The following is a 24603-nucleotide window of genomic DNA, read 5'->3' on the forward strand; positions in this document are numbered from 1 at the left end:
TCCTCAGAAGGAAGTTGAGGGGTGTTAGGAAGAGGGACTGGATGACTGGTGACCAAAAAATGGCAGATTTCTTTTGTAGTTGACATTTGTTGATGTCTAATTTAAAAAATCCAGGAAATATATAAAGTTTGTGTACCTAGTATCTCCAAACTTTTTAAATGACTGTGAAAGACTGTATGAGAAATCTACTTATGCATTTTTCTTGCTTTTCCTGACAGTTCATTATCTTTAAGAGAAGGAATCTACCAGTTATAGGTTGTTTGTTTACATTTAGGCCTCAACAGGGAAGTGACAAGATAGCAGTCCTTGCTTCTCCTTGATTTAGCTTTAGGAATTAGATGCCAATTAGATATGCCAGTTTGAATGCATTTAGCCAATTATCATGCAGAGAATTAGCGATAATGTTAAAATTTTGATTTTGGTCCAGATGTCACCAAAGAGATCTTATAGACAACCTTGCAAGGACATTTTCAGAGTTATTAATTACAGAAAGAATTTTATTCTCTTCAGTTTCATTATCTGTCTCCCCTGGCATTATCGGCCTTTCCTTATCTGTTCAGTATGTCCATTTTCTTTTTTAACCAACACTTGTGAAACCGAGAGTTTGAAGTTTCAAGCTGACAGATGTGATTTTTCTTGCCAAGGCTTAATAAAATATACAGCATCCAAAGGATTCTAAGATTTAATAGAAATAAAATAGAACATGGATTAAAAAAGGAGTGGGGATTATGAGGTTTACAGTGTTCTTATTTTATGTGCCCTAGCTATGTTTTGGACATTGAAAGTAGTGTACTAAGAAACCACTTAGAAGAAAGGGCAAAGTGGTATCAAATAGAATTCCCTCTTCATTTGGAATTGTGGAATGCCTCTTATTTCAGAGGTTAGGGAAGAATACTGAATTATTTTAAAAATTGTGGTGTTGGTGTAATTACTACTGTATCTCCCATTGGTAGTAGTTAAGTAGGGTTTTAAAATGTCTCCTTGGCCTAGTAAAACACTGACCATAATAGGAAATGCCTGATATATTCTGAATCTGGAGCTTAATTCAGTTTCTTTTTGTAGCTGTTAAATGTATATCCACTAACAGGGAAGTTTAACAACTATATTTTGAGAGTCAAAAGCAAGCAAATATGTCTTTGCAAGTGTCAGAATATTAGTTTTATAACTGCAGAACTTCCACATTTATTAGAATTAGCTTTCTAATTCATCATCTTCCTGTCTTTGACTTAAGAGATGCAGTCTAGGGCATATGAGATTGAAGCACATTTGTCCTTTTCATATCTGTCAGATGACTTCAGACAAAGCCAAAAAGGCCTGGCTCCTGCCAGTCATATTTGTTATAAAATAGGTTTTGATTTCAAAGAAGTAGTTTGGAAAATGGCAGCACAGTCTTAAATTACTATTTGCAGTATTCAGCCACCCAATCATGCCTGTGGCTGCCCAAGAATAGTTTCCGTTAGGTTAATAGAACCAGTGATGGTATAGATATGCCTCAAAGCATAATGGTATTAGAAATAAGACCAAAAAACTCATTTTCCTTCTTGTATGATTTTCAAAAATTTCACACAATAATAGCATGATACTTGAATATCCTATTTTTATCTTTTAGTTTCAATGGTAAATTTTTTTTTTTTTTTTTTTTTTGAGACGGAGTCTTGCTCTGTTGCTCAGGCTGGAGTGCAGTGGCATGATCTTGGCTTGCTGCAGCGTCTTCCTCACAGGTTCAAGTGATCCTCTGGTCTCAGCCTCTCGAGTAGCTGGGACTACAGGTGTGTGCCACCATGCCTGGGTAATTTTTGTATTTTTGGTGGAGACAAGATCTCACCAGGTGGGCCAGGCTGCTTTTGAACTCCTGACTTCAGGCCATCTGCCTGCCTCGGCCTCCCAGAGTGTTGGGATTACAGGTGTGAGCCACCACACCTGGCCTCAATGTTAGGCTTTTTAACAGTAATTTTAATGTTAGAAGGCCAGGAGGATTTTTAAAGACTAGAGGAAAACATACATAATAATAATATACACATATTTCTTGGACTTCTGAGTTTGAAGAACTAAATCTATTTTACCTTATTCATTTAGTATTGGCATTTTCAACTGCCATTGTACCTAGGTCAACAGATACATTTTTTACCCTTGGTATTTGTTATTTTTGTATCATATTTGTTCCTTATTCTTATATTTTACTTTTTATTATTATTTCTTTAAATTTTAATGCAACAAATGAAAAATCTGTACAAATAACCTTGAGGAGAACCATTATCTGTTGAGTACTTTTTAATGCTATCCAAAGTTAACTTTTTGCAAGTGAGATGTGAGGTTGCTGTGGCATTACTGGAATAAATTATGTGATGTGTGTCTATTTACAAGACACTGAGTTCCAAAGCAATTTCTATTATGCTGGAGGCAGTCCAGACAGTTTTATCACTTTAAGGGACTGTAGCATTAAAATGTTTTAAATTTCCAATGACGCTTGCTGACACAAAATACCAGTGGATTATAAAATGGAGAAATGCTGTAAATCCCTGCCACTAACTTTGTAAAGCAGAAAGCCAGATCTGGGTTTTGAATTTAATATGAGATTGATAGTTCTTTAAATTAAACTTTTTATTTTGAGATAATTGTGGATTCATGCCCAGTTGTGATCCAACATTGGGGATCAAATTTCAACTTGAGATTTTTAGGGGACAAATATCAAAACTATATAAGAAATAATACAGAATAATAATAATTTCTCTCTGTAGGAAATAATAGATCCTGTGTATACTTCATCCAGTTTTCCTCAATGGTAATGTCTTAAAAAAGTGTAGTACAATATTACAACCAGAATATTGACATTGAAACAGTTAAGGAAAATAAGAGTTTCATTACTGGAAGGACCCCCCATATTCCCTTTTTATGACCCTATCTTCTTACCCTACTGCATGTGCTGCCCTCCACCCCCGAAGCCAATCTGTTTTCCATTTATATATTTTTGTCATTTTGAGAATGTTGTATAAATAGTCATATGGTTTGTAACCTTTTGTGGTTGGCGGTTGGCTTTTTTCATTTGGCATAATTTTCTGGAGATTCCTCTAGGTTGTTGGATGTATCAGTTGTTTGTTCATTTTTATTGCTGTGAAGTATTCTGTGGTATGGTTGAATCACAGTTTGTTTAACCACTTACCTATTGAAAGATACCTGGGTCATTTCCAGTTTTGACAATTACAAATAAAACTACTATAAACATCCATTTACAGATGTTTGTGTGGACAAAAGCCTTCCTTTCTCTTGGATAAATGCTCAGGAGTGCAGTTGCTGGGTCCTGTGGTAGTTGCATATTAGGTGCTGTTTTTTTTTTTTTTAGAAAAACTGCCAGAGTTTCCCGAGTGACTGTACTATTTTACATTCTCACTGGCAATGTATAAGTGATTCTGTTTCTCATCATCCTGGGCAGCTTTTGGTGGTGTCACTATTTTTTATTTTTACCATTCTGATGAATGTGTAGTGATATCTTATTTTGGTTTTAATTTATATTTCCCTAATTGCCAACGATGTTGAACATCTTTTTATGTGCTTATTTGGTGGCTGCATATCCTCTTTGGTACAATGTCTCTGTGCTTTTGGTGTCAAGTGTACTTTTTAACCTAGTACTAGAACCTGAAGACATTATCCTGTATTTTCTTCTGGAAGCTTTATAGTTTTATGTTTTAAATTTAAGACTATGATCCATTTTGAGTTAATTTTTTGAGTCAAGTGCCACATTTAGGTCAAGGTTCATTTTTTGCTTTCTTATGGATGCCTGGTTGCTTCAGCACTGTTTATTGAAAAAGTTGACTTTTCTCCATTGGACTGCCTTTGCACCTTTGTCAAAAATCACTTGGCTATTCTTGTGTGGAGCTATTTCTGAATTCTGTTTGGTTCCATTGATCTATGTGCCTACCCCACCAGTAATGCCTGTGTTAGCCTGTTTTGCTTTGTTATAAAGGAACACCTGAGGCAGGGTAATTTATAAAGAAAAGAGATTTATTTGGCTCACAATTGTGCAGGCTATAGAAGCATGGTGGCTGCTTCCACTCATGGCAGAAGGTGAAAGGGAATAGACATCACATGGTGGGAGAGAATGAAAGAGAGAGGAGGGAGGTGCCAGATTCTTTTTAACAGCCAGATCTCCTGAGAACTAAGAGTGAGAACTCAATCCCACAGGAATGGCATTAAGTCGTTCATGAGGGATCTTCCCCATCCTACAAACACCTCCCACAAGGCCCCACATCCAACACTGGGGATCAGATTTACACATGAGAATTGGAGGGGATGAATATCCAAACTGTATCAATTCCAAACTATATCAATGCCAAACAGTCTTCATTACTGTAGTAGCTATATAAGTCTTGAAACCAGGTAGAATAATTGCAGCCATTTTTTTTTCCCTTTTTAGATGGGGGTTTCACTCGGTTGCCCAGGCTGGAGTGCAGTGGCTTGATCATAGCTCACTGCAACCTTGAACTTCAGGGCTCAAGGAGTCCCCCCACCTTAGTCTCTTGAGTAGCTAGGACTCTAAGCATGTACCACCATGCCTGGCTAATTCTTTTTTTAAATTATTTTTGTAGAGACAAGGTCTCACTTTGTTTCCCAGGTTGGTCTCAAACACCTGAGCTCAAGCCATCCTCCCGTATTGGCCTCCCAATGTGTTGGTATTACAGGCCTGAGTCACTATGCCTGGCCCACGTTTTCTTCCTTTTTCAAAATTGTTTTAGCTGTTCTAATTCTTTTGCCTTTCCATATAAATGTTAGAATAATTTTGATATCTATAAAGAATTGTTTCAGGATTTTGATAGGCATTTGATTAGATCTGTCCATTAATATGGGGAGAATTGACATTTTCCACTATGTTGAGTCTTCCTATCTATGAACATAGTCTATTATTCCATTTATTTAGGTGTTCTTTGATTTCTTTAAATAGCATTGTGAACTTTCAGCTTACAAATCCTGTACCTGTTTTGCTAGATTTATACCTGAGTATTGTTTTTTGGGGGGGGGGGATTGTAAATGGTGTTTTAAATTTCAGTTTCCATGTGTTTATTGCTAATATATGAAAGTACGGTTGTTTTTTGAATGTTAATTTTGTATCCTGTGACCTTGCTGAATTCACTTACTAGTTCTAGGGAGGTTTTTTCTTTAGACTCCTTGGGTCTTTCTATGTTGGCAATCATGTCATTTGCAAATAATTATCTGTTTCATATTGGGTGAGTTGTGATAGTTTGTATTTTTTGAGGAGTTGGTCCATATTTTCTATGTGGTGAAATTTATATATATACAGCTGTTTGTAGTATTCCTTTATTATTCTTCTGATGTCTGCTCATTATATAGTTGTTTTATCATTTCTTTAAATTTAGAAATAAAAAAATTTCATTAGCAAATAATTGTATATATTGAATACAATGTGATGTTTTGATGTATGTGTGTACTGTGGACTGTGGAATGATATCTGTTACTTCACATATTTCATATTTTTTAAAGTGAGAACATGAAAAATCTACTTTTCTTTTCTTTTTTTTTTTTTTTGAGACAGAGTTTCGCTTTGTCGCCCAGGCTGGAGAGCAGTGGCGCAGTCTTGGCTCACTGCAACCTCCGCCTCCTGAGTTCAAGCGATTCTCTTGCCTCAGCTTCCTAAGTAACTAGGATTACAGGCACGTGCCACCACGCCTGGCTAATTTGTATATTTTTAGTGGAGGTGGGGTTTCACCATGTTGGTCAGGCTGGTCTTGAACTCCTGACCTTGTGATCCTCCCACCTTGGACTCTCAAAGTGCTAGGATTACAGGCATGAGCCACTGTGCCTGGCCGTAAAATCTACTCTTTTAGCAATTGTGAAATAGGTGTAATTATGAACTACGGTCACTGTGCTGTGCAGTAGATCTTGAAAACCTGTTCCTCCTGTCTAACTGAAGCTTTGTACCCTTTGATCAACATCTCCCTGTTCCCCACCCCACCCCCAGCCTCAGGTAACCACGGCTCTACTCTCCCCGTCTATAAATTTCACTTTTTTTGGTTTCACATATGAGTAAGATGATGCAGTATTTGTCTTTCTGTGCATGAGAAGGGGGTGTTGAAGTTCACAGCTGTAATTGTGGATTTGTCTGTTTATCTTTCCAGTTCTATCAGTTTTTGCTTCACGTATTTGGCAGCTCTTTTGTTTAGCAATACACATTTAGGATTGGTATGATTTTTTTGATTTATTGACTTCCATTTAGTGTAATTATTGATGTGTTTGATCCGAAGTCTGTAATTTTATTTTTGTTTTCTGTTTGTTCTCAGTGTTTTTCATTTCCATTTTCTTTTTATTACCTTCCTGTGGTTTACTGAACATTTTTTTTTTTTTTTTTTTACCACTCCATTTGGACTTTTGCTGTAGTGCTTTCAAGTATATCTCTTTGTATGGATTCTTTTTAGTGATTGCTGTGTGTATTATATACATACCTACATACATAACACAGTCTACTGGTGTCACCGTTTTTACTAGTTCAAGTGAAGTATAGAAAACTTACCCTTTTTTTCATCCCTTTACCCTCTCTCTTTTTTATGTAATTCTCTTGAATGTATTCTCTAAATGTCTTTAGAACCAAATCATACATTTTTACAATTTTTGCTCAATGACCAAAGATAATTTAGAAAACTTAATAGCAGTAGGAATGCCTATTGTATTTACCTATATTTTGGCCTACTGTGTTCTTGCTTCCTTTCTGATATTTCAAGGTTTCTTCTTTCATCATTTTCTTTCTCTTTTACAGTACTGTGCTTGTGACAATTTGCTGTTTTTGTAGGTAAAAAATTGCTAAACACTGGCAATTTCAGATGATTCAACATAGTAGATGATCAGCAAAGATCAAAGGAAAAGGAAGCCTGTATGTAGAAGTGACCTGCTGCAAGGACTGATGTGAAGCCACATAGTTCCGTTTATTTCCTCACCCACTTCGTGTAGATGATTCGTTATGTGTAAGGCAGTGAGTGGCGAGAGTTACACATTTGGTACATCCATACAATGGAATACCATTCAGCAATAAAAAGGAATGAACTGGCTGGGCACAGTGGCTCATACCTGTAATCCCAGCACTTTGGGAGGCTGAGGCAGGTGGATCACTTGAAGTCAGGGGTTCGAAACTACCTGTGCCAACATGGTGAAACCCAGTATCTCCTAAAAATACAAAAATCAGCTGTACCTGGTCATCTGTGCCTCTAATCCCAGCTACTCAGGCTGAGGCAGGAGAATCTCTTGAGCCTAGGAGGCAGAGATTGCAGTGAGCTGAGATCGTGCCACTGCACTCCAGCCTGGGTGACAGAGTGAGACTCTATCTCAAAAAAAAAAAAAAAAAGAATTATTGATACATACAGCAACATGGATGAATCTCAAATGCATTATGCTGAAAGAAGCCAGACAAAAAAGAATATATAGTGTATGATCTAATATAGTATATGATCTACATAAAATTTAGAAAATACATGCTAATGACAAAGTAAATTGATGGCTTTCTGGGGAGGAGAGGAAAGAAGTAAGTAGGAAAGAGGGATTACAGAAGGACATGGAGGAAACACTGGAGGGCTTTTGTTATCTTGATTGTAGTGATGATTTCACAGGTATATACATATGCCAAATGTGTCTAATTGTACACTTTAAAGATATGCATTTATTTTGTATAAGTTATACCTCAGTAAGGCTGTTAAATTCCACATTAACAAGTGCATACCTACTGTGCAGCTCTCCCACCTGCATCTCCAACTTTTTCATACTCTTATTTGCAAAATGAGACCAGTGATTGCATGCTTGGATGTTGTGGAATTGTCAAATTGCTTTGAAGTTTTTAAACTGATGTCTTTGTTAGTGGTAAGAAATAGTCTTGTCTGTGCACCACACTTTGAGTCACATTGAGAATAGTGCTTCCACACTATTTTATATACATTTTTTTCCTTCTCAGAGTGGAACCATTCTGTATGTGTCATTCTGAAACTGTTCTATCCTTATCATGGTTGCACTATGATTTGATTAATCTGTGTTCTGGTGTATGAACTCTGGCAATGAATGTATGTGATTTTCTTAGCATGACTCCTAGGAAATTAACTAGATCTGATAAAACATGCTGCCGAGTTTCAGCATACATTATATTACAGCTTTACTATAACATTCCCAGGCTCTGATTTTTTAAGGAATCATGTAAAAGTTTAATGTAATATAAGAGCTTTTTAAACTGTAGTGTGCTGGAGCGTACCAGGGACCTGGCATGGTAAAATTCGTTTTCAGATCCTGGCTGTCCAAGTGAACTGGATGGCTTGGGGCCAGTTGCCGGAACCTCTCTCAGCCTCTGTTTACTCTTTAAAGATAGTGCAACAATTAATTGCCTCTCAGGATTAGTAATACAGTGGAAGTGTTTCATAAACTAAAAAGTGAGTCAGGTGCACTGGCTCATTCCTGTAATCCCAGCACTTTGGGAGGTGGAGGTGGATCACTTGAGGCCAGGAGTTTGAGATCAGCCTGGCCAACATGGCAAAACCCCGTCTTTACTAAGAATACAAAAATTAGCTGGACTTGGTGGCATGCACTTGTAATACCAGCTACTCAGGAGGTTGAGGCACAAGAATCTCTTGAACCTGGGAGGCGGAGGTTGTAGTTAACCAAGATTATGCCACTGCACTCCAGCCTGGGTAAAATAAAATAAAAAAATTATAGACTGAAAAGGACTATCTATATGTGTTTATTTTACTGGATATATTTCTAAGCTTCATCTGGGAGAGTTACTGTATTTTCAGGAATATAAGGCCCATATTTTGAAAATAATTTGGAAAATAGTTCTTAGAAATGGTGACTGTTACAGAGTATCTTGCTTTTTACATACAGGTTTAAGAACTGAGAGATACACTTGAAATAATTTACTTTTTTTCTCTTTGCAGGCAATTGTTCTCTTAACTGAATTAATTAGGGAAAACTTCAGGAACAGTAAATTAAAACAGTGCCTTTTACCAACCCTTGGGGAGCTGATCTATCTTGTAGCCACCCAGGTGAGACTGTCTGATTAACTCTATTGCTGTTTGACATGTTCTGACATACTCTGGCTGACAAGTATTAATATCCTATAAAAGTTTTTTGACTTCACCCCTTAGAGCATGCCTAAGGAACTTCGGATAAATTTTACCTCTTGGGGAGAGAATTTCTCAGTGTTTCTCGGTCTCTTTCTATCTTACCCTGTCTCCCTCCTCCCTTCCTTCCAGTGCCTCTTTTCCTTTGAAATGTATGCGATTTGAAGGCCATATTTTAAAACCAATGAACTGAAAGTTCCTCAGGTACTCCCAAGGTTGCTGCCATCCTTGACTCCTTTAGGCAAGAGGAGACCATTGGTTCTTTCCATAGAAAGCTCCATTTCAGTTTAAATAAAACACAGCTTTGTGCAAATACAGCTTTAAACATGACTATGGACATTCGTGAAGGCAGAATTTGACTTCTTTTATCTAAAGTTACAATATGGAAGTGCTACTGAATTCAACAAGGCAAAATTTAATATTCCATTAATGTGGTTTTTTAAAAAAGAATATTATGGAATAGATAGTGATAAGTTATGGATTAGTCATTTAGTGTCATACTCTGAGAGTTTTAAATACTGGTAAGTTATAAGTAATTAAGGAACTTCTGTCATTGTATTTCTTTCTTTGTTTGTTTTGAGATAGGGTCTCACTCTGTTGCCCAGGCTGGAGTACGGTAGCATGATCATGGCTCACAGCAGCCTCGACCTCCTGGGCTCAGATCATCCTCCCACCTCAGCCTCCTGGGTAGCTGGGACTACAGCTGTGCATCTCCATGCCTGGCTAATTTTTTTGTATATTTTGTGAAGATGGGGTTTCGCCATGTTGCCTAGGCTGGTCTCGAATTCCTGGGCTCAAGTGATTCGCTCACCTTGGCCTCCCAAAGTGCTGGGATTACAGGTGTGAGCCACTGTACATGACTGTCACTGTATTTCTTGAGTTTTGGTTCTAGCACTTGCTCAAATGTTACATAACATCAATATCCTTAGTATCTACATTAAACTGACTTTCTGAACAATCATAATTTTAAGGCGGTTACCACGATTGTTATAAAACATCAGTATTTTGATTTATTTAACTTCATAATTAGTACTGATAGCTGGTACAGCAAATCTGTCCTCTTTGTTCTTTTTGTGAGTGTCTTGACTATGCCTGGCCCTTCGCATTTCAGAATAAATTTTAGAATCAGCTTGTCCAATTCTGCAAATCGTCTATTTTTAAAAACTACACTGATTATGCAGATAAATTTGAGGAGAACTGATATATTTATGATTTTGAGTCTTCCAAATCACATTTGGAATTGTACTGAATCTGTGTATTGATTGGGAAAGTATTGATATCTTTATGATATTTATATAGTCCTCCAATGCACAAAAAGTATTTACATATATTAATATATTAACACATTTTATTACAATTCTTTTATTCTATACAGAATGCCTTTGTACATCTTTCTTTTTGAATTTATTCTCAGGTAATTTTGTATTTCAAAGGGACAACATATTCACGAACCTAGAACACTAGAAAATGAAGAAAGGTATATGGGGAGAAGTCTTTTTCCTAGTTTTGTATCCCATCTGTTTAGTTCCCCAATAAATATTATAATTATATGTAATGTAATATAAATATTATAAAATACAAATATAATTTCTTATATTTACAGAGTGAATTTTGTACATATGAGCAAATACAAATGTAGATTTTGTGTCATTTTATGCAACAGGTAGAAATTCACTTTTTTCACTCAATAGTTACACACTATTAGGAACAGTACATGGAGCAACATAGTATTGGAAGTTCTGGCTAGGGCAGTCAGGCAAGAGAAAGAAATAAAGGGTATATAAATAGGAAGAGAGGAAGTGAAATTGTCTCTGTTTGCAGTTGACATGATTCTATATTTAGAAACCCCCCCTCGTCTCAGCCCAAAAACTCCTTAAGCTGATAAGCAATTTTAGCAAAATTTCAGAATACAAAATCAGTGTACAAAAATCACAAGCATTCCTATACATCAACAGTAGACAAGCAGAGAGCCAAATCATGAATGAACTGCCATTGACAATTGCTGCAAAGAGAATACAATACTTAAGAATACAGCTAACAAGGGACAGGAAGGACCTCTTTAAGGAGAACTACAAACCATTGCTCAAGGAAATAAGAGAGAACACAAACAAATGGAAAAACATTGTATCCTCATGGATAGGAAGAATCAGTATCATGAAAATGGCCATACTGCCCAAAGTAATTTATAGATTCAATGCTATTCCCATCAAACTACCATTGACATTCTTCACAGAATTAGAAAAAACTACTTTAAATTTCATATGGAACCAAAGAGAGCCTGTATAGCCAAGACAATCCTAAGCAAAAAGAACAAAGCTGGAAGCATCTCACTACTTGACTGCAAGGCTGCAGTAACCAAAACAGCATGGTACTGGTACAAAACAGACATATAGCCCAATGGAACAGAACAGAGACCTCAGAAATAACCCACACATCTACAACCATCTGATTTTCAACAAACCTGACAAAAACAAGCTATGGGGAAAAGGTTCCCTATTTGATAAATGGTGCTGGAAAAACTGGCCAGCCATGTGCAGAGAACTGAAACTGGACCCATTCCTTGCACCTTATACAAAAATTAACTCAAGATGGTTAAAGACTTAATTGTAAAGCCCAAAACCATAAATACCCTAGAAGAAGACCTAGACAGTACCATTTAGGACATAGGCATGGGCAAAGACTTCATGACAAAAACACCAAAAGCAATGGCAACAAAAGCCAAAATTGACAAATGGGATCTAATTAAACTAAAGAACTTCTGCATGGCAAAATAAACTAACATTAGAGTGAACAGACAACCTACAGAATGGGAGACAATTTTTGCAATCTACCCATCTGACAAAGGTCTAATATCCAGAATCTACAAGGAACTTAAACAAATTTACAAGAAAACTCAAACAACCCATCAAAAAGTGGGCAAAGGATATGAGCAGACACTTCTCAAAATAAGACATTTATGCAGCCAACAAACATATGGAAAAAAGCTCATCATCACTGTTCGTTAGAGAAATGCAAATCAAAACCACAATGAGATACCATCTCATACCAGTCAGAATGGCGATTATTAAAAAGTCAAGAAACAAAAACGCTGGCGAGGCTGTGGAGAAATAAGAACACTTTTGGACTGTTGGTGGGACTGTAGATTGGTTCAACCATTGTGGAGGATGATTCCTCAGAGATCTAGAACCAGAAATACCGTTTGGCCCAGCCATCCCATTTGGGGTATACACCCAAAGGAATATACATCATTCTACTATAAAGACACATGCACACGTATGTTTATTGCAGCACTATTTACAATAGCAGAGACATGGAACCAACCCAAATGCCCATCAGTGATAGACTGGATAAAGAAAATGTGGCACACATACACCATGGAATTCTATGCAGCAATAAAAAAGAATGAGCTCATATCCTTTGCAGGGCCATCATGGATGAAGCTGGAAGCCATCATCCTCAGCAAACTAACACAGGAACAGAAAACCCAACACTGCACGTTCTCACTCATAAATGAGAGTTGAACAATGAGAACACATAGACACAGGGAGAAGAACAACACACACCAGGGCCTGCCAGGGGATGGGGAGCAAGGGGAGGGAGAGCATTAGGACAAATACCTAATGAATGTGGGGCTTAAAACCTAGATGATGGGATAGGTACAGCAAACCACTCTGGCACACGTATACCTATGTAATCTGTATGTCCTGCACATGTATCCTGGAACCTAAAATTAAAAAAATATATATATATACACACACACACAAATATATATATATGTATAAATAACAATAAGAATGTAAACTTTATTTTTCAACATAAGCTCCATCAAGGTCAAGATACTTTGGTAAGTGATGATACTAGCCATTAAAAAAAAAAAAAGACTCTTATATGGAGATATGTACACTGGAGCTATTTCTTAATAATTAACATAGATATATTTCTCAATCAGTACTTGTAGCTCCGTGCTTCCTCTTCTTTTCATGTAATAGAACATTTCCATCACAGCACTTTTGGAGGCTGGGGCGGGAGGATCTCTTGAGCCCAGGAGTTTGAGACCACCCTGTTCAACATGTGAAACCTTGTCTAAAAAACTTGCAAAAATTAGCTGTGTGTAGTGGTGTGGACCTGTAGTTCCAGCTACTTGGGAGGCTGAGGTGGGAAGATTGCTTGAGCCTAGGAGGTTGAGGCTGCAGTCAGCCATGATTGTGCCACTGCACTCCAGTCTGGGTGTCAGAGCAAGATCCTGTCAAATAAATAAATGAATGAATGAATGAATAAGTAAGTAAGTAAATAAATAAATAAATAAATAAATAAATAAATAAATAAGAGAACATTCCCTGTGTGATGTACGTCATGTGCCAAGTTTTGTGAAAGGTACTTTTCCTTGCAGTTCTTTGGGGATAGGCTGGAGAATTTATTTCTACTTTACCACTATTTTGGACCCTCAAGGCCTTGACATCAAGGCTCAAACTTACAAAGTTTTGTATGCCCCCAGAGAAAATAAAACTTCAGTGCTCAATTTATCCCATGCTTTCAGTTGTCTGTTTTTTGGCTTAATTATTCTTTATTATCTTATCAGATCTTTGATGCATTTTAGGGATGTTAAAATAAAACCAGTTGCTTTCATTAGAAGAGTAATCAGGTACCTGGTCTGCTATCTTTTTTTTTTTTTTTTTTTTTCTTTTTTCTTGAGACGGAGTCTGGCTCTGTCGCCCATGCTGGAGTGGCCGGATCTCAGCTCACTGCAAGCTCCGCCTCCCAGGTTTATGCCATTCTTCTGCCTCAGCCTCCGGAGTAGCTGGGACTACAGGCGCCCACCACCTCACCTGGCTAGTTTTTTGTATTTTTTAGTAGAGACGGGGTTTCACCGTGTTAGCCAGGATGGTCTCGATCTCCTGACCTCGTGATCCGCCCGTCTCGGCCTCCCAAAGTGCTGGGACTACAGGCTTGAGCCACCGTGCCCGGCCACCTGGTCTGCTGTCTTACCAAGAATGAGAGTCTAGTCTAATTCTTCTTATTTTTGGTCCTATAGTTTTTCCTCCCTGCCCCCTGCTTGAGATATAATTGGTATACAATAAACACATATTTAAAGATCACAATTTGATAAATGTTTATTTATGTATACAGCTATGAAATCATCACTACACACAAAAAATGAACCTATCACCTCCGAAAGTTTCCTTAGCACCCTTTTTAATCCCTTCCTGTCTCCATACTCCATACATACTATATAAGATTTGCTTTCTTTATATAGACTTGTTTGCATTTTCTAGAATTTTATGCAGATAGAATCATACAGAATCATGTTCCTACTAGATCTAAAAGTAGATCTAGAGAATAATTTTTCTTGGCATATACTTTTTTTTTTTTGGATGGAGTCTCATTCTCTTGCCCAGGCTGGAGTGCAGTGACACGATCTTGGCTCACTGCAGCCCCCACCTCCTGGGTTCAAGCGATTCTCCTGTTTCAGCTTCCTGAGTAGCTTGGATTCCAAGTGTGTACCACCACACCCAGCTAATTTTTGTATTTTTAGTAGAAACGGGGTTTTGCTACATTGGCCAGACTGGTCTCGAACTCCTGACCTCAAGTGATCTGCCTGCCTCATTCTCCCAAAGTGTTGAGATTACAGGTGTTAGCTACCACGCCTAGCCCTTGGTATATACTTTAACTGAATACAAGCTAGGCTATTTGAATAAAGGGATGATAATGTGGCTATGAAATTTAACTACATCTCCTGATAGTAAACTGGAAAAGGAAGTTAAGTCCCTGAATCTACAAAAATAAATAACTTTTCAGGACATGAGGGCTTTGTGGAATTGTCACTTTGACTATAATAAACCTTAAAAATCTCAGGTCAGTGCTGATCTGTTGGGACTGAGCTGAAGTGATTATATATAGTATATATAATATACCAACCTAAGTCTTGTTGGCTCTCTAGTAACACCCTAAGGCTTATGGACAGAAGACCAGACCTTATTCTGTAGAGGATATTATAAGGCAACACCTTTTCAGTTTATGTATTTTTCTTGCTTTTGTCAAGGATACCGGTCACCCTGAGTTCAGGTATTCTTATTTTGTCTTTTTTGTTTTATAGCATAATTTCTTTCTTCTTGCCTTGCTCATAGTCATAACCAAAGTCTCTCTCATTACCTTCTAGGCCCTCATGGGCTGGCTCTTCAGAACCTATCCGACCTAATTCCTCAGTACCTTCCTACTCACTCCTTCCAGCTATACTGACCTCCCCATAGTTCTTTAAATCCACTATGCCATGCTTCTGCCTCACCATATTGACATTTGCTGTTCCTTCTGCTTGTAATATTTTCTTCTGAGTTGTTTGTATTTTCTCTCTGCTCAAAAATCCCTTCAGAAAACCTTTCCCTGGCTATGAGTGATCTGAGATGGAGCCAGCCTGTCTTTCTGCAACCTCTTACTCTGCTGTTTTTCTTTATAGCACTCGTCATTATCTTGACTTACTTATTTTGTTTACCTCTTTGAAAAAGAAATCTTGGCCGGGCATGGTGGCTCATGCCTGTAATCCCAGCACTTTGGGAGGCTGAGGTGGGTAGATTACATGAGGTCAGGAGTTCGAGACCAGCCTAGCCAACATGGCGAAACCCTGTCTCTACTAAAACTACAAAAAATTAGCTGGGCATGGTGGCTCAGGCTTGTAATTCCAGCTACTTGGGAGGTTGAGGCGGGAGAATCACTTGAACCTAGGAGGCAGAGGTTGCCATGAGCTGAGATCATGCCACTGCACTCTAGCCTGGGCAACAAGAGCAAAACTTCATATCAAAAACAAAATGAAACAAACAAAAAACCAGAAAATAACAAAAACAAAATGAAACAAAAAAACTCAGTCTTCCCCTGAGCACTTAATATTAAGGAAGAAAATGTATCTGCCTCTTTATGGTTTACGGCCATTATTAAGAGGAGTTTCTGGTGCACAGTAGGTGCTTTTTTCATGCATGAACTGCACCAAGGCCAGTGGGACAGGAGAGAAGTGAGGAAGGAGACAGGGTTGGAGAGACTGGCAGGGACATGATCATGAAGGGCTCCTCGCCAGTCCGATGTCTTGGTCTTGATCCGAAGAGCAAGGGGAACTCATTAAAGAGTTTTAAGAAGAGTAATTATGTCAGCTGATTTGCATGCCAAAAATAGTTCTGGTTTAGATGTGGAGAGTAGTGGAGACTGAAGACAGGATTCTGAGAGCCTGGATGAGAGTAAGCAACGTAAGAGCAAAACTAGGAGAGAGAAGTGGGTATTTCAGGAAAGGGAAAGTCAGGACTGAATGTAGTTTAAGGCCCAATTTAAAGGCCTGAGAGGGATCTGTTGGATTTAATGACATGAAAGTCACTGGTAACTCAACAAGAGCTTTTTATATATTTATTTATTTTCCCTGGAATGAGGGAGATAGAAGTCATCTTGGAGTGGGTTGTGGCGTTAGTGGAAGGTGAGGAAACTGAGAAAGTCAGTGTAAAGTGAGGATAGTTGTGAAAAGGGGCCAAGGGATGAGGAAGGTCTTATTTTCAAAATGAGTGACCCTATTCAGGTGGAAACAGGAAAGATCCAGAGGGGATACGTTGTTGAAAATTTAGGAGCAATAAGGGATAGTCCATTAGCTAATGACCCTGAGGAAGGCAGGATGGGAATGGGATCCTGAGCCCAAGTGGAGGGAGACGAATGGAGGAACCTGTCCTGTTATAACGATTGGGCAGAAGTAGCAGATGGCTTTACGTGGAGGAAAGTTTGTCTTTCCTTTCTCAGAACTTCCATTCTCTTTATGTGTGTCAGAGGAAAGTAGGTGAAGTGGTGGGAGGGTCATAGGTTTAAAATAGCCTTTTCAGGGAGGGTGGTGATAAGCGAAATAGTATGGCTGGAGACTGATGTTGAAGGTCCCCTGAAGATGCTGATCCTAAGTAAGTAATGGACTCTGTGCTCTGTGGTGCCACCTTCTCTAAGGGTCCAGTTGCCTGAGAGCAGACTTAGAGAAAACAAGCGGCTAGCTTTCTCAGAGGTTGAGGTTTCCCAAACAAGAGTAAAGGGACAACTAAAGAGACCAATAGTTCAGGTTTGGGGCAGGAGTGATTAAATGATGGGCCAGGGATTCTAAGTGGCTGGGAGTGAAGTAGGTGATCTGTTGAGGGAAAGAAGAGGGGCCAGGGGAGAGGGCACAGAGTCCACTGATGTTAAGGGTTGTGGTGGGCATTTTAAATAAGGGAAGAATAAGGGAAGGAAAGAAAGTTGTGTTTGCAAGTTAAATTTAGTGTGAAGTAGTGATTTTTGAGTTGGAGCAGCTCCTGATCATAATGTCCAGGGTATAACCATATGTGGAATTCTATAATCAAGTAAGGGTATGGTTTTAATGGGTCATGATTCTTCTCATGGGTTTAAAATACTTTTGGATGAGTAATGTACTAATTCTTTTTTAAAATTTCAACTTTATTTTAGATTCAGGGGGTACATGTGTAGGTTTGTTACATGAATAGATTGCATGATGCTGAGGTTTGGGGTATGACTGATCCTGCCTCCCAGGTAGTGAACATGGTGGTCAATATGCAGTTTTTCAGCCGTTACTCCTATCCCACCCTCCCCACTTATAGTAGTCCCTAGTGTCTTTTGTTCCTATCTTCTATGTGTACACAATGTTTAGTTCGCACAAGTGAGAACACGTGGTATTTGATTTTCTGTTCTTGCTTTAATTAGCTTAAGATAATGGCCTCCAGCTGCATCCATGTTGCTGCAGTAGTATTTCATAGTGGATATATACTACATTTTCTTTATCCAGTTCACTGTTGCTGGGCACCTAAGTTGATTCCATGTTTTTGCTCTTGTGAATAGTGCTACGATGAACATACGAGTGTGTGTGTGTTTTTGGTGGAATGATGTATTTTCCTTTGGGTATATAACCAGTAATGGGATTGCTGGTTCAAATGGTAGTTCTAGTTTTAGTTCTTTGAGCTATCTCCAAACTGTTTTTCATAGTAGCTGAAGTAAATTAATAATGTACTAGTTCTGTCATTTGGACAATCTTGAGTATGTTCTGTAAGTAGAACCTATTTTTTTCTGCTTTAAAAATTAGTTTTTTTCATCTTACTGTGTGGTACCTGATTTATTTTCTGATTGTATTTGATAGGCTGCAGGAGTGTGCTTGAGGTTATTACACTAATTTGGTTAATCTTCTGGGAGAGAATTGTTGCTCATGTCATTAAAATCAGTTTACCTGCTCATTTGCTCGTTTTATTTAGCTCCTTGTCTTACTGGGTAACATACTACCTTTTACTTGTGCTTGTGAATTATCCTAAGATATTACTCAAACTTGTGTTTTCTATGCTTTCAAATCATTCCAGATAATGTAATACTTTTAAGATAGTTGTATCTGTATTATCATCTATAATTATCATTAGATTGATTTATCTGTCAGATCATTTTGGATCATATTGTAATTTCTCAAGTTTTTAAATCTAGCTTCTATTGAGGGGATCTTACCCACATCATAGATAATGCAGTGAGAAATAGAATAAATACCTTGTATATACAATGCAGTAAAAGATTCTTGATCTAGTCGTTATCGTCAGGTAGTAAGTAATACATTAGATTATTAGGTTTTAGATAGTTTGTATACTTGGAGCTGTGCCATTTGCTTGAATGGGTTAATATCTTTTGTGCTGTTAGCTTGACTGCTTTTTTTTTTTCCCACTTCATTTTAGGAAGGAAAAAAAAAGAACCCTAGAGAGTGCTGGGCTGTTCCCTTGGCTGCATACACAGTGCTAATGAGGTGCCTTCGGGAAGGGGTAAGGCTCCTTTGTTGTCCTCTGTAGATGCTGGCAATTGTAATAACCCTTCAGGCACTGTATGAGGATTGTAGCCTGCAGCAGTACAGGAGCTTGTCAACTAAGCATTGCTCCTGAATTTAAATAATCCCGACAACCCACCATGAGCAAGTGACCTACAGTGGAGCAAGTGTAAAAATGATCTAGCTTTCTCATTCACTTGTTTAAATGTCTTGCTTTTTAAAGGAATGATAGCTTATATAAACAATGTAACTAGCATTCAATAGCATATTCTTAATGACCCTCCCCCCTTCCCCCTTAAAGTTATTGATACACCAGTTTAGTAAGGTAGGTGTGTGCAGAGAATTTTCTGTGAGCCTGAGACAACCCGTGATTATCTTGTCAGATCGCCATTTTGAGTTTTAGAAACAGGGAAGCTTCTATTATCCATTGATTTTAATATTAAGTAGTATTTGTTATGTGATATGATTTTTCAGTTTATTCACATCATTTCTTAAGCAGTTGTTAATGGCTGAAAGCCAGCCAGCTGGCCAACCAACCAACTCATCTATATGTAGCTCCCACGTGTAACTATGTAAAGGATTTAGTAACCAACCTAAAAGACTGGCATTTTCTGTTTGCATTAAATCATTTGACATTGTTTCACCCAAGGCAAAGCCATAGGGTGAAAACATTCCTTCAGGAATGAAAAAGTTTTATCAGGATAAACATCTTTCTTTCGGGTTCATTGCTTCCTACTTTATATGGTAACAGAATCATGTTCTAAGTGTAGAAAAACTCCCCGAGGTTTTCCCCTAGTGATCCAGAAGAAAAGTTTGAACTCTTCCCAGTCTGTAGGTTTGAATACCTAGTCATTTGTTGTTATGGGATATGATGTATATTAACAGTTGTACTTTGTCAATGATATGAAAATTAAGTCATTCTCAGCTATCATCAAAAGACATGTTTGGGTTTAGCATTGAAAGCTTCAAGGTAGGTGCACTTAGAGGCACACAGATGAAAAAATTCCTGTTCACACACAGACCTCACCTATTGTGGGCGCGAAAATAAAAACATAAAGTGGAATATGTCAAACACATGAATGCAAAAGAACAAAATATAGGAACTCAAGGGAAAGAGAAGACTTCTAGGGATCCTGTTGACAGTGTAAAAGTCATTATTGTGAATAGTGCTGTGATAAGCATGGGAGTACAAGAGTGCAGTTGTCTCTTTGATATACTGGTTTTCTTTCTTTAGCATATATACCCAGCGGTGGGACTGCTGGATCATATGGTAGCTCTATTTTAGTTTTTTTTTTTTTTTTTTTTTTTTTTGAGGAAACTCCATACTGTTTTCTATAATGGCTGTACTGATTTACATTCTCACCAATAGTGTAGAAGAGTTGTCCTTTCTTCACATCCTTGCCAGCATCTGTTGTCTTTTTGATAATCGCCATTTTAATTGGAGTGAGATGGTATCTTATTGTGGTTGTGATTTGCATTTCCCTGATGATTAGTGTTGTTGAGCCTTTGGTTATGTACCTGCTAGGAATTTTTATGTCTTCTTTTGAGAAATGTCTTTTCAGATCATTTGTCTATTTTCAAATTGGGTTGTTTGTTTGTTTGTTTGTTTTTGTTACTGAGTTGAAGTCCTTATATAATCTGGTTATTTTTTAAAAATTTCAACTGTTATTTTAGATTTAGGTGGTACATGTGCAGGTTTGCTATATGGGTATATTGCGTAATGCTGCAGTTTGGGGTTATGACTGGTCTTGTCACCCAGGTAGTGAGCCTAGTATCCAGTAGGTAGTTTTTCAGCCCTTATTCTCTGTCCACCCTCTCCCCTCTAGAAATCTCCAGTGTCTGTCGTTTTCTTCTTTCTGTCCACGTATACCCAATGTTAGTTCTCACTTATAAGTGAGAACACATGGTATTTGGTTTTCTGTACCTGCTTTAATCTGTTTAGGATAATGGTTTCAGCATCCATGTTGTTGCAAAGAACATGATTTTATAATTTTTTTTATGGCTGCATAGTTTTTTATGATGTATATGTACTACATTTTCCTTATCCACATATTCTGGTTATTAAACTCTTAGCTAAGATATGGAATCAACCTAAGTGTCCATCAGTGAATGAATGGATACGGAAAATGTGGCATATATACACCATAAATATTATTTAGCTAAACAGTAAATTGATCGGTTCTTAATACTAAACTCTATATAAATTGAATGGCACCATATTCTTTTGAGACTTAATTCTTTTGCTTTTAAAGCTAGGTTAGTTTACATGCTGATTGTGTAAACTATAGCTCATTTGGACCACTGTGTAGGGTGTTGTTGAAATATGCCTCAGTGCACGTGCATGAGTACACACACACACACACACACACACACACAGTTTCCTCACATCACTGAGTGAAAGTCTGTCTTCTCTCCCCTGCTCTGCAGTGTCACCTCTGTCACATCAATTGACATGTCTCTTTCTGGGCTCTATTTGGTTCTGTTGGTCTACTTATTTCTGGGCTCTGTGTGTGTATGTGTGTGCATGCATGTGTGTGTATCAATTTGTGCCCCACCGGCAGGATATGGAAGTACTCATTAACCTGTATCTTTCCAAACATTTGACATAGGCGAACTTTAAATTTTTGTCAATCTGGTGGGCATCAAGTGGTTTATTTTTATTTTTTTGAGACAGGATCTCACTCTGTCATCCTGGCTCCCTGCAGCCTCCGCCGCTGGGATCAAGTAATCCTCCTGCCTCAGCCTCCCAAGTAGCTGGGACTACACATACTACTATGCCTGGCTAATTTTTGTATTTGTAGAGACAAGAGTTTCACCATGTCGCCCAGGCTGGTGTCTAACTCGTGGGCTCTAGGGATCCACCTCCCTTGGCCTCCCAGATAGTTGGGATTACAGACGCCAGCCACTGTGCCCAGCCATCGTTTCTTATAGTAGTTTTAACATGTATTTCCCTGATTACTAATGAGGATGGCCATCCTTTTCTATTTACCTCGTTTTTTGGGCTTCCTGTTTTGAAAAGTGCTTGTCAAGTCTTAAACTTGTTTTTTTCCTATTGCTTTGTAGGAACTCTGTACCCTCTACAACCTATTATTATAAAATGTTTCAAACATTAGAACAGGAAGGGAAGTTGTAATAATCACCTTTGTTTCCATCACCTAGATTAAACAGTAAACATTTTGTCCTATTTGCTTTGCTGTAATATGTATGTGTGAGTATATGTGTATCCACGTGTGTGTGCATTTATTCATTTTCTTTACAGTTTCTATTGATAGGCAGAAGTTCTTAATTTTAATGTAGCCACTTTATATATAATATGTATATGTAAGACTCTGTATGTGTGTGTGTGTGTGTGTATGTGTGTATACACATACAATCTTTCTATGTTGCCCAGGCTGGTCTTGAACTCCTGGGCTCAAGCAGTCCTCCTGTCTCAGCCTTCCAGGTAGCTGGAATTATAGTCATGCATGCCACCATGCTGTGTATAGCTCAGTTTATCTATTCCTTTATGATTTGTGCTTTTTGTATCTTACGAAATGCTTCGCTCCTCCAACATCATTAAGAGAGTCTATCACATTTTGTTCTGAAAGTCTTATTTTTTCTTTTCCCATTTAGAGCTTTAATCTATTTGTAATTATCTTTGGTGCGTGGTGCTATGTGTAGGTCCAGTTTGGTTTTTAAAAATAAAAATAGTCAAGTGAAGAATCCCCTAACCAGACCCAATTTAAGGTAGGAGCCCCCAGTGCCTACAACTAAGTATAAAAGATGTGAACAATAACTCCCCCATCTCCCTGCTATCTCACTGATCTGAGGAGGGCATTGAGGATGTATTTGCAGCTAGGAGTGCAGGTTGCAGGAGGGAAAGCCCACAAGAAGCTAAAAGCATAAGCAGGTCCTCACTTGATTTACAGAATATTTCCTTCAAGAAGCCAGAGTTGCTCTGACAGCTAATTTCTTAGCAGCAACAACTGTAGTAAAAAAAGTGAAATAGTATATTTAATTGTTAATAAAGTATTGTCAGTTCACAAATGTATTCACATAAAATATATATTTCAAGAACAATAGAATAACCACAAATATGAAAAGAATTAGGAAAAAAAGAAACAAAAAAGAAGACATAAATGCAAAACAGATGGAACAAATAGCACAAAATATGATGAAAGTTATAAATGAAACTATGCCAACAATCACAATAAATGTAAATGGACTAAATAGTTAAGAGACGACGACTATAAAACAGAATTAGGGCAGGCGTGGTGGCTCACGCCTGTAATCCCAGCACTTTGGGAGGCCGAGGCGGGTGGATCACAAGGTCAGGAGTTCAAGACCAGCCTGACCAACATGGTGAAACCCTGTCTCTGCTAAAAATACAAATATTAGCTGAGCATGGTGGTGCATGTCTGTAATCCCAGCTACTCAGGAGACTGAGGCAGGAGAATCGCTTGAACCTGGGAGGCAGAGGTTGTAGTCAGTCGAGATCATACCACTACACTCTAGCCTGGGCAACAGAACAAGACTCCATCTCAAAAAAAAAAAAAAAGAAAAAACCAGAATTAGAAAATAAACAGTATGAAAAGACATCTAAAACATAAATTTATAGAAAGACTGAAAGAGAATGAAAAAAGATACACATGTCATATGTACCTAACCCAAAGAAGTGTGGTTAGCTATATTATTATCAGATAAAATAGGCTTTGGGTAAAAAGCAATATGGGAGATTTTTTTGAAGTCACAATATAATGATGAAAATTATAATAAACCAAGGGAAAAGGCCATCTAAAATTTTAATGTATCTAATAACTAGCAGTCAAAATACATGAAAGCAAAATATGACAAAATTGCAACCCTAAGAGGGCAATTTAAACACATATCTCAGTATTTGATAGAACAGACAAAAAACAATCAACATAGAGAGAGAAGATCTACATCTGTCTAGAAAATTAACAAGCTTGACCTAGTGTATAGAAAAAACATCTCTCTCCAAAGTGACAAAATTCACTGCACCCCCAAGTATATATGTACTGAGCCATAAGGAAAATCTCAACAAATGCCAAAGAAGTGGAATATTCATATATCTTTCTCTCTAACCATAATCTCATTAAACTAAAAACAATAATAAAAAGATAAAGTAAAAAGCCAGAAAGGCAGATACTAAATGAGAAAGTGACAGAAAAGTTATAGATTTTGTTAAGCATACAAAGCTTGTATGGGGTAAAGCAGTCAAAGGGATATGAAAATTTACACAGAAATCCAACCAATATAAATACTTGAAAGATACTACATACAGATATTTCATCAGTTCTCACATGCCAAACCCAGCAAAGACAAACTTTGGAGCCTCCCCTGTGAGTAGACCTGCCACAGGAGGAGAGGCAGCACAAACCTCCCCTTTGCAGTGAAAATGCCACATTGTGTGTTCTTCTTACCCCATCACCTCTTTGGCAGTGGTCTACACTGCTCAGCGCTGGCTGAGAATCACTTCCCTCATACCACTCTCAATAGTTCACTCCAAGACACACTGGGCAACTCTGTACCTGGTAAGCCATTGTGAATCCAACTAATAATGGCATTCAGAAAGTTAGAAATCTTTGAATTATCAGATTCATAGTGATATTCAAAAGAAAGAAAATGACATCATTTCTGTTCCACACACATGTTGCCCACCTTCACTGCATAAAAAGCAAGGGGAATTGTGAGTACCCACAAAGAACC

The 24603-nt window shown here is 37.9% G+C and overlaps 1 protein-coding gene across 4 annotated transcripts in view; it reads left to right on the top strand.

Annotated features, from left to right (window-relative positions):
- The window catches only part of ULK4 (unc-51 like kinase 4), a 711191-nt gene that overhangs the window by 113503 nt on the left and 573085 nt on the right, over positions 1-24603 (top strand). For all 4 annotated transcript variants that reach the window (XR_003309577.1, XM_023231716.3, XM_026454879.1 and 1 more), the window contains 2 exons: positions 8916-9023; positions 18809-18892. Coding sequence is in view for 3 of the 4 variants with exons in the window: in XM_023231716.3 (XP_023087484.1) it covers positions 8916-9023; positions 18809-18892 (192 nt within the window). In the remaining variant the exon portion in view is untranslated. The remainder of the gene's footprint in view (positions 1-8915; positions 9024-18808; positions 18893-24603) is intronic.

Source organism: Piliocolobus tephrosceles, chromosome 2, assembly GCF_002776525.5.
Source record: "Piliocolobus tephrosceles isolate RC106 chromosome 2, ASM277652v3, whole genome shotgun sequence".
Classification (NCBI taxonomy): Eukaryota; Metazoa; Chordata; class Mammalia; order Primates; family Cercopithecidae; genus Piliocolobus; species Piliocolobus tephrosceles.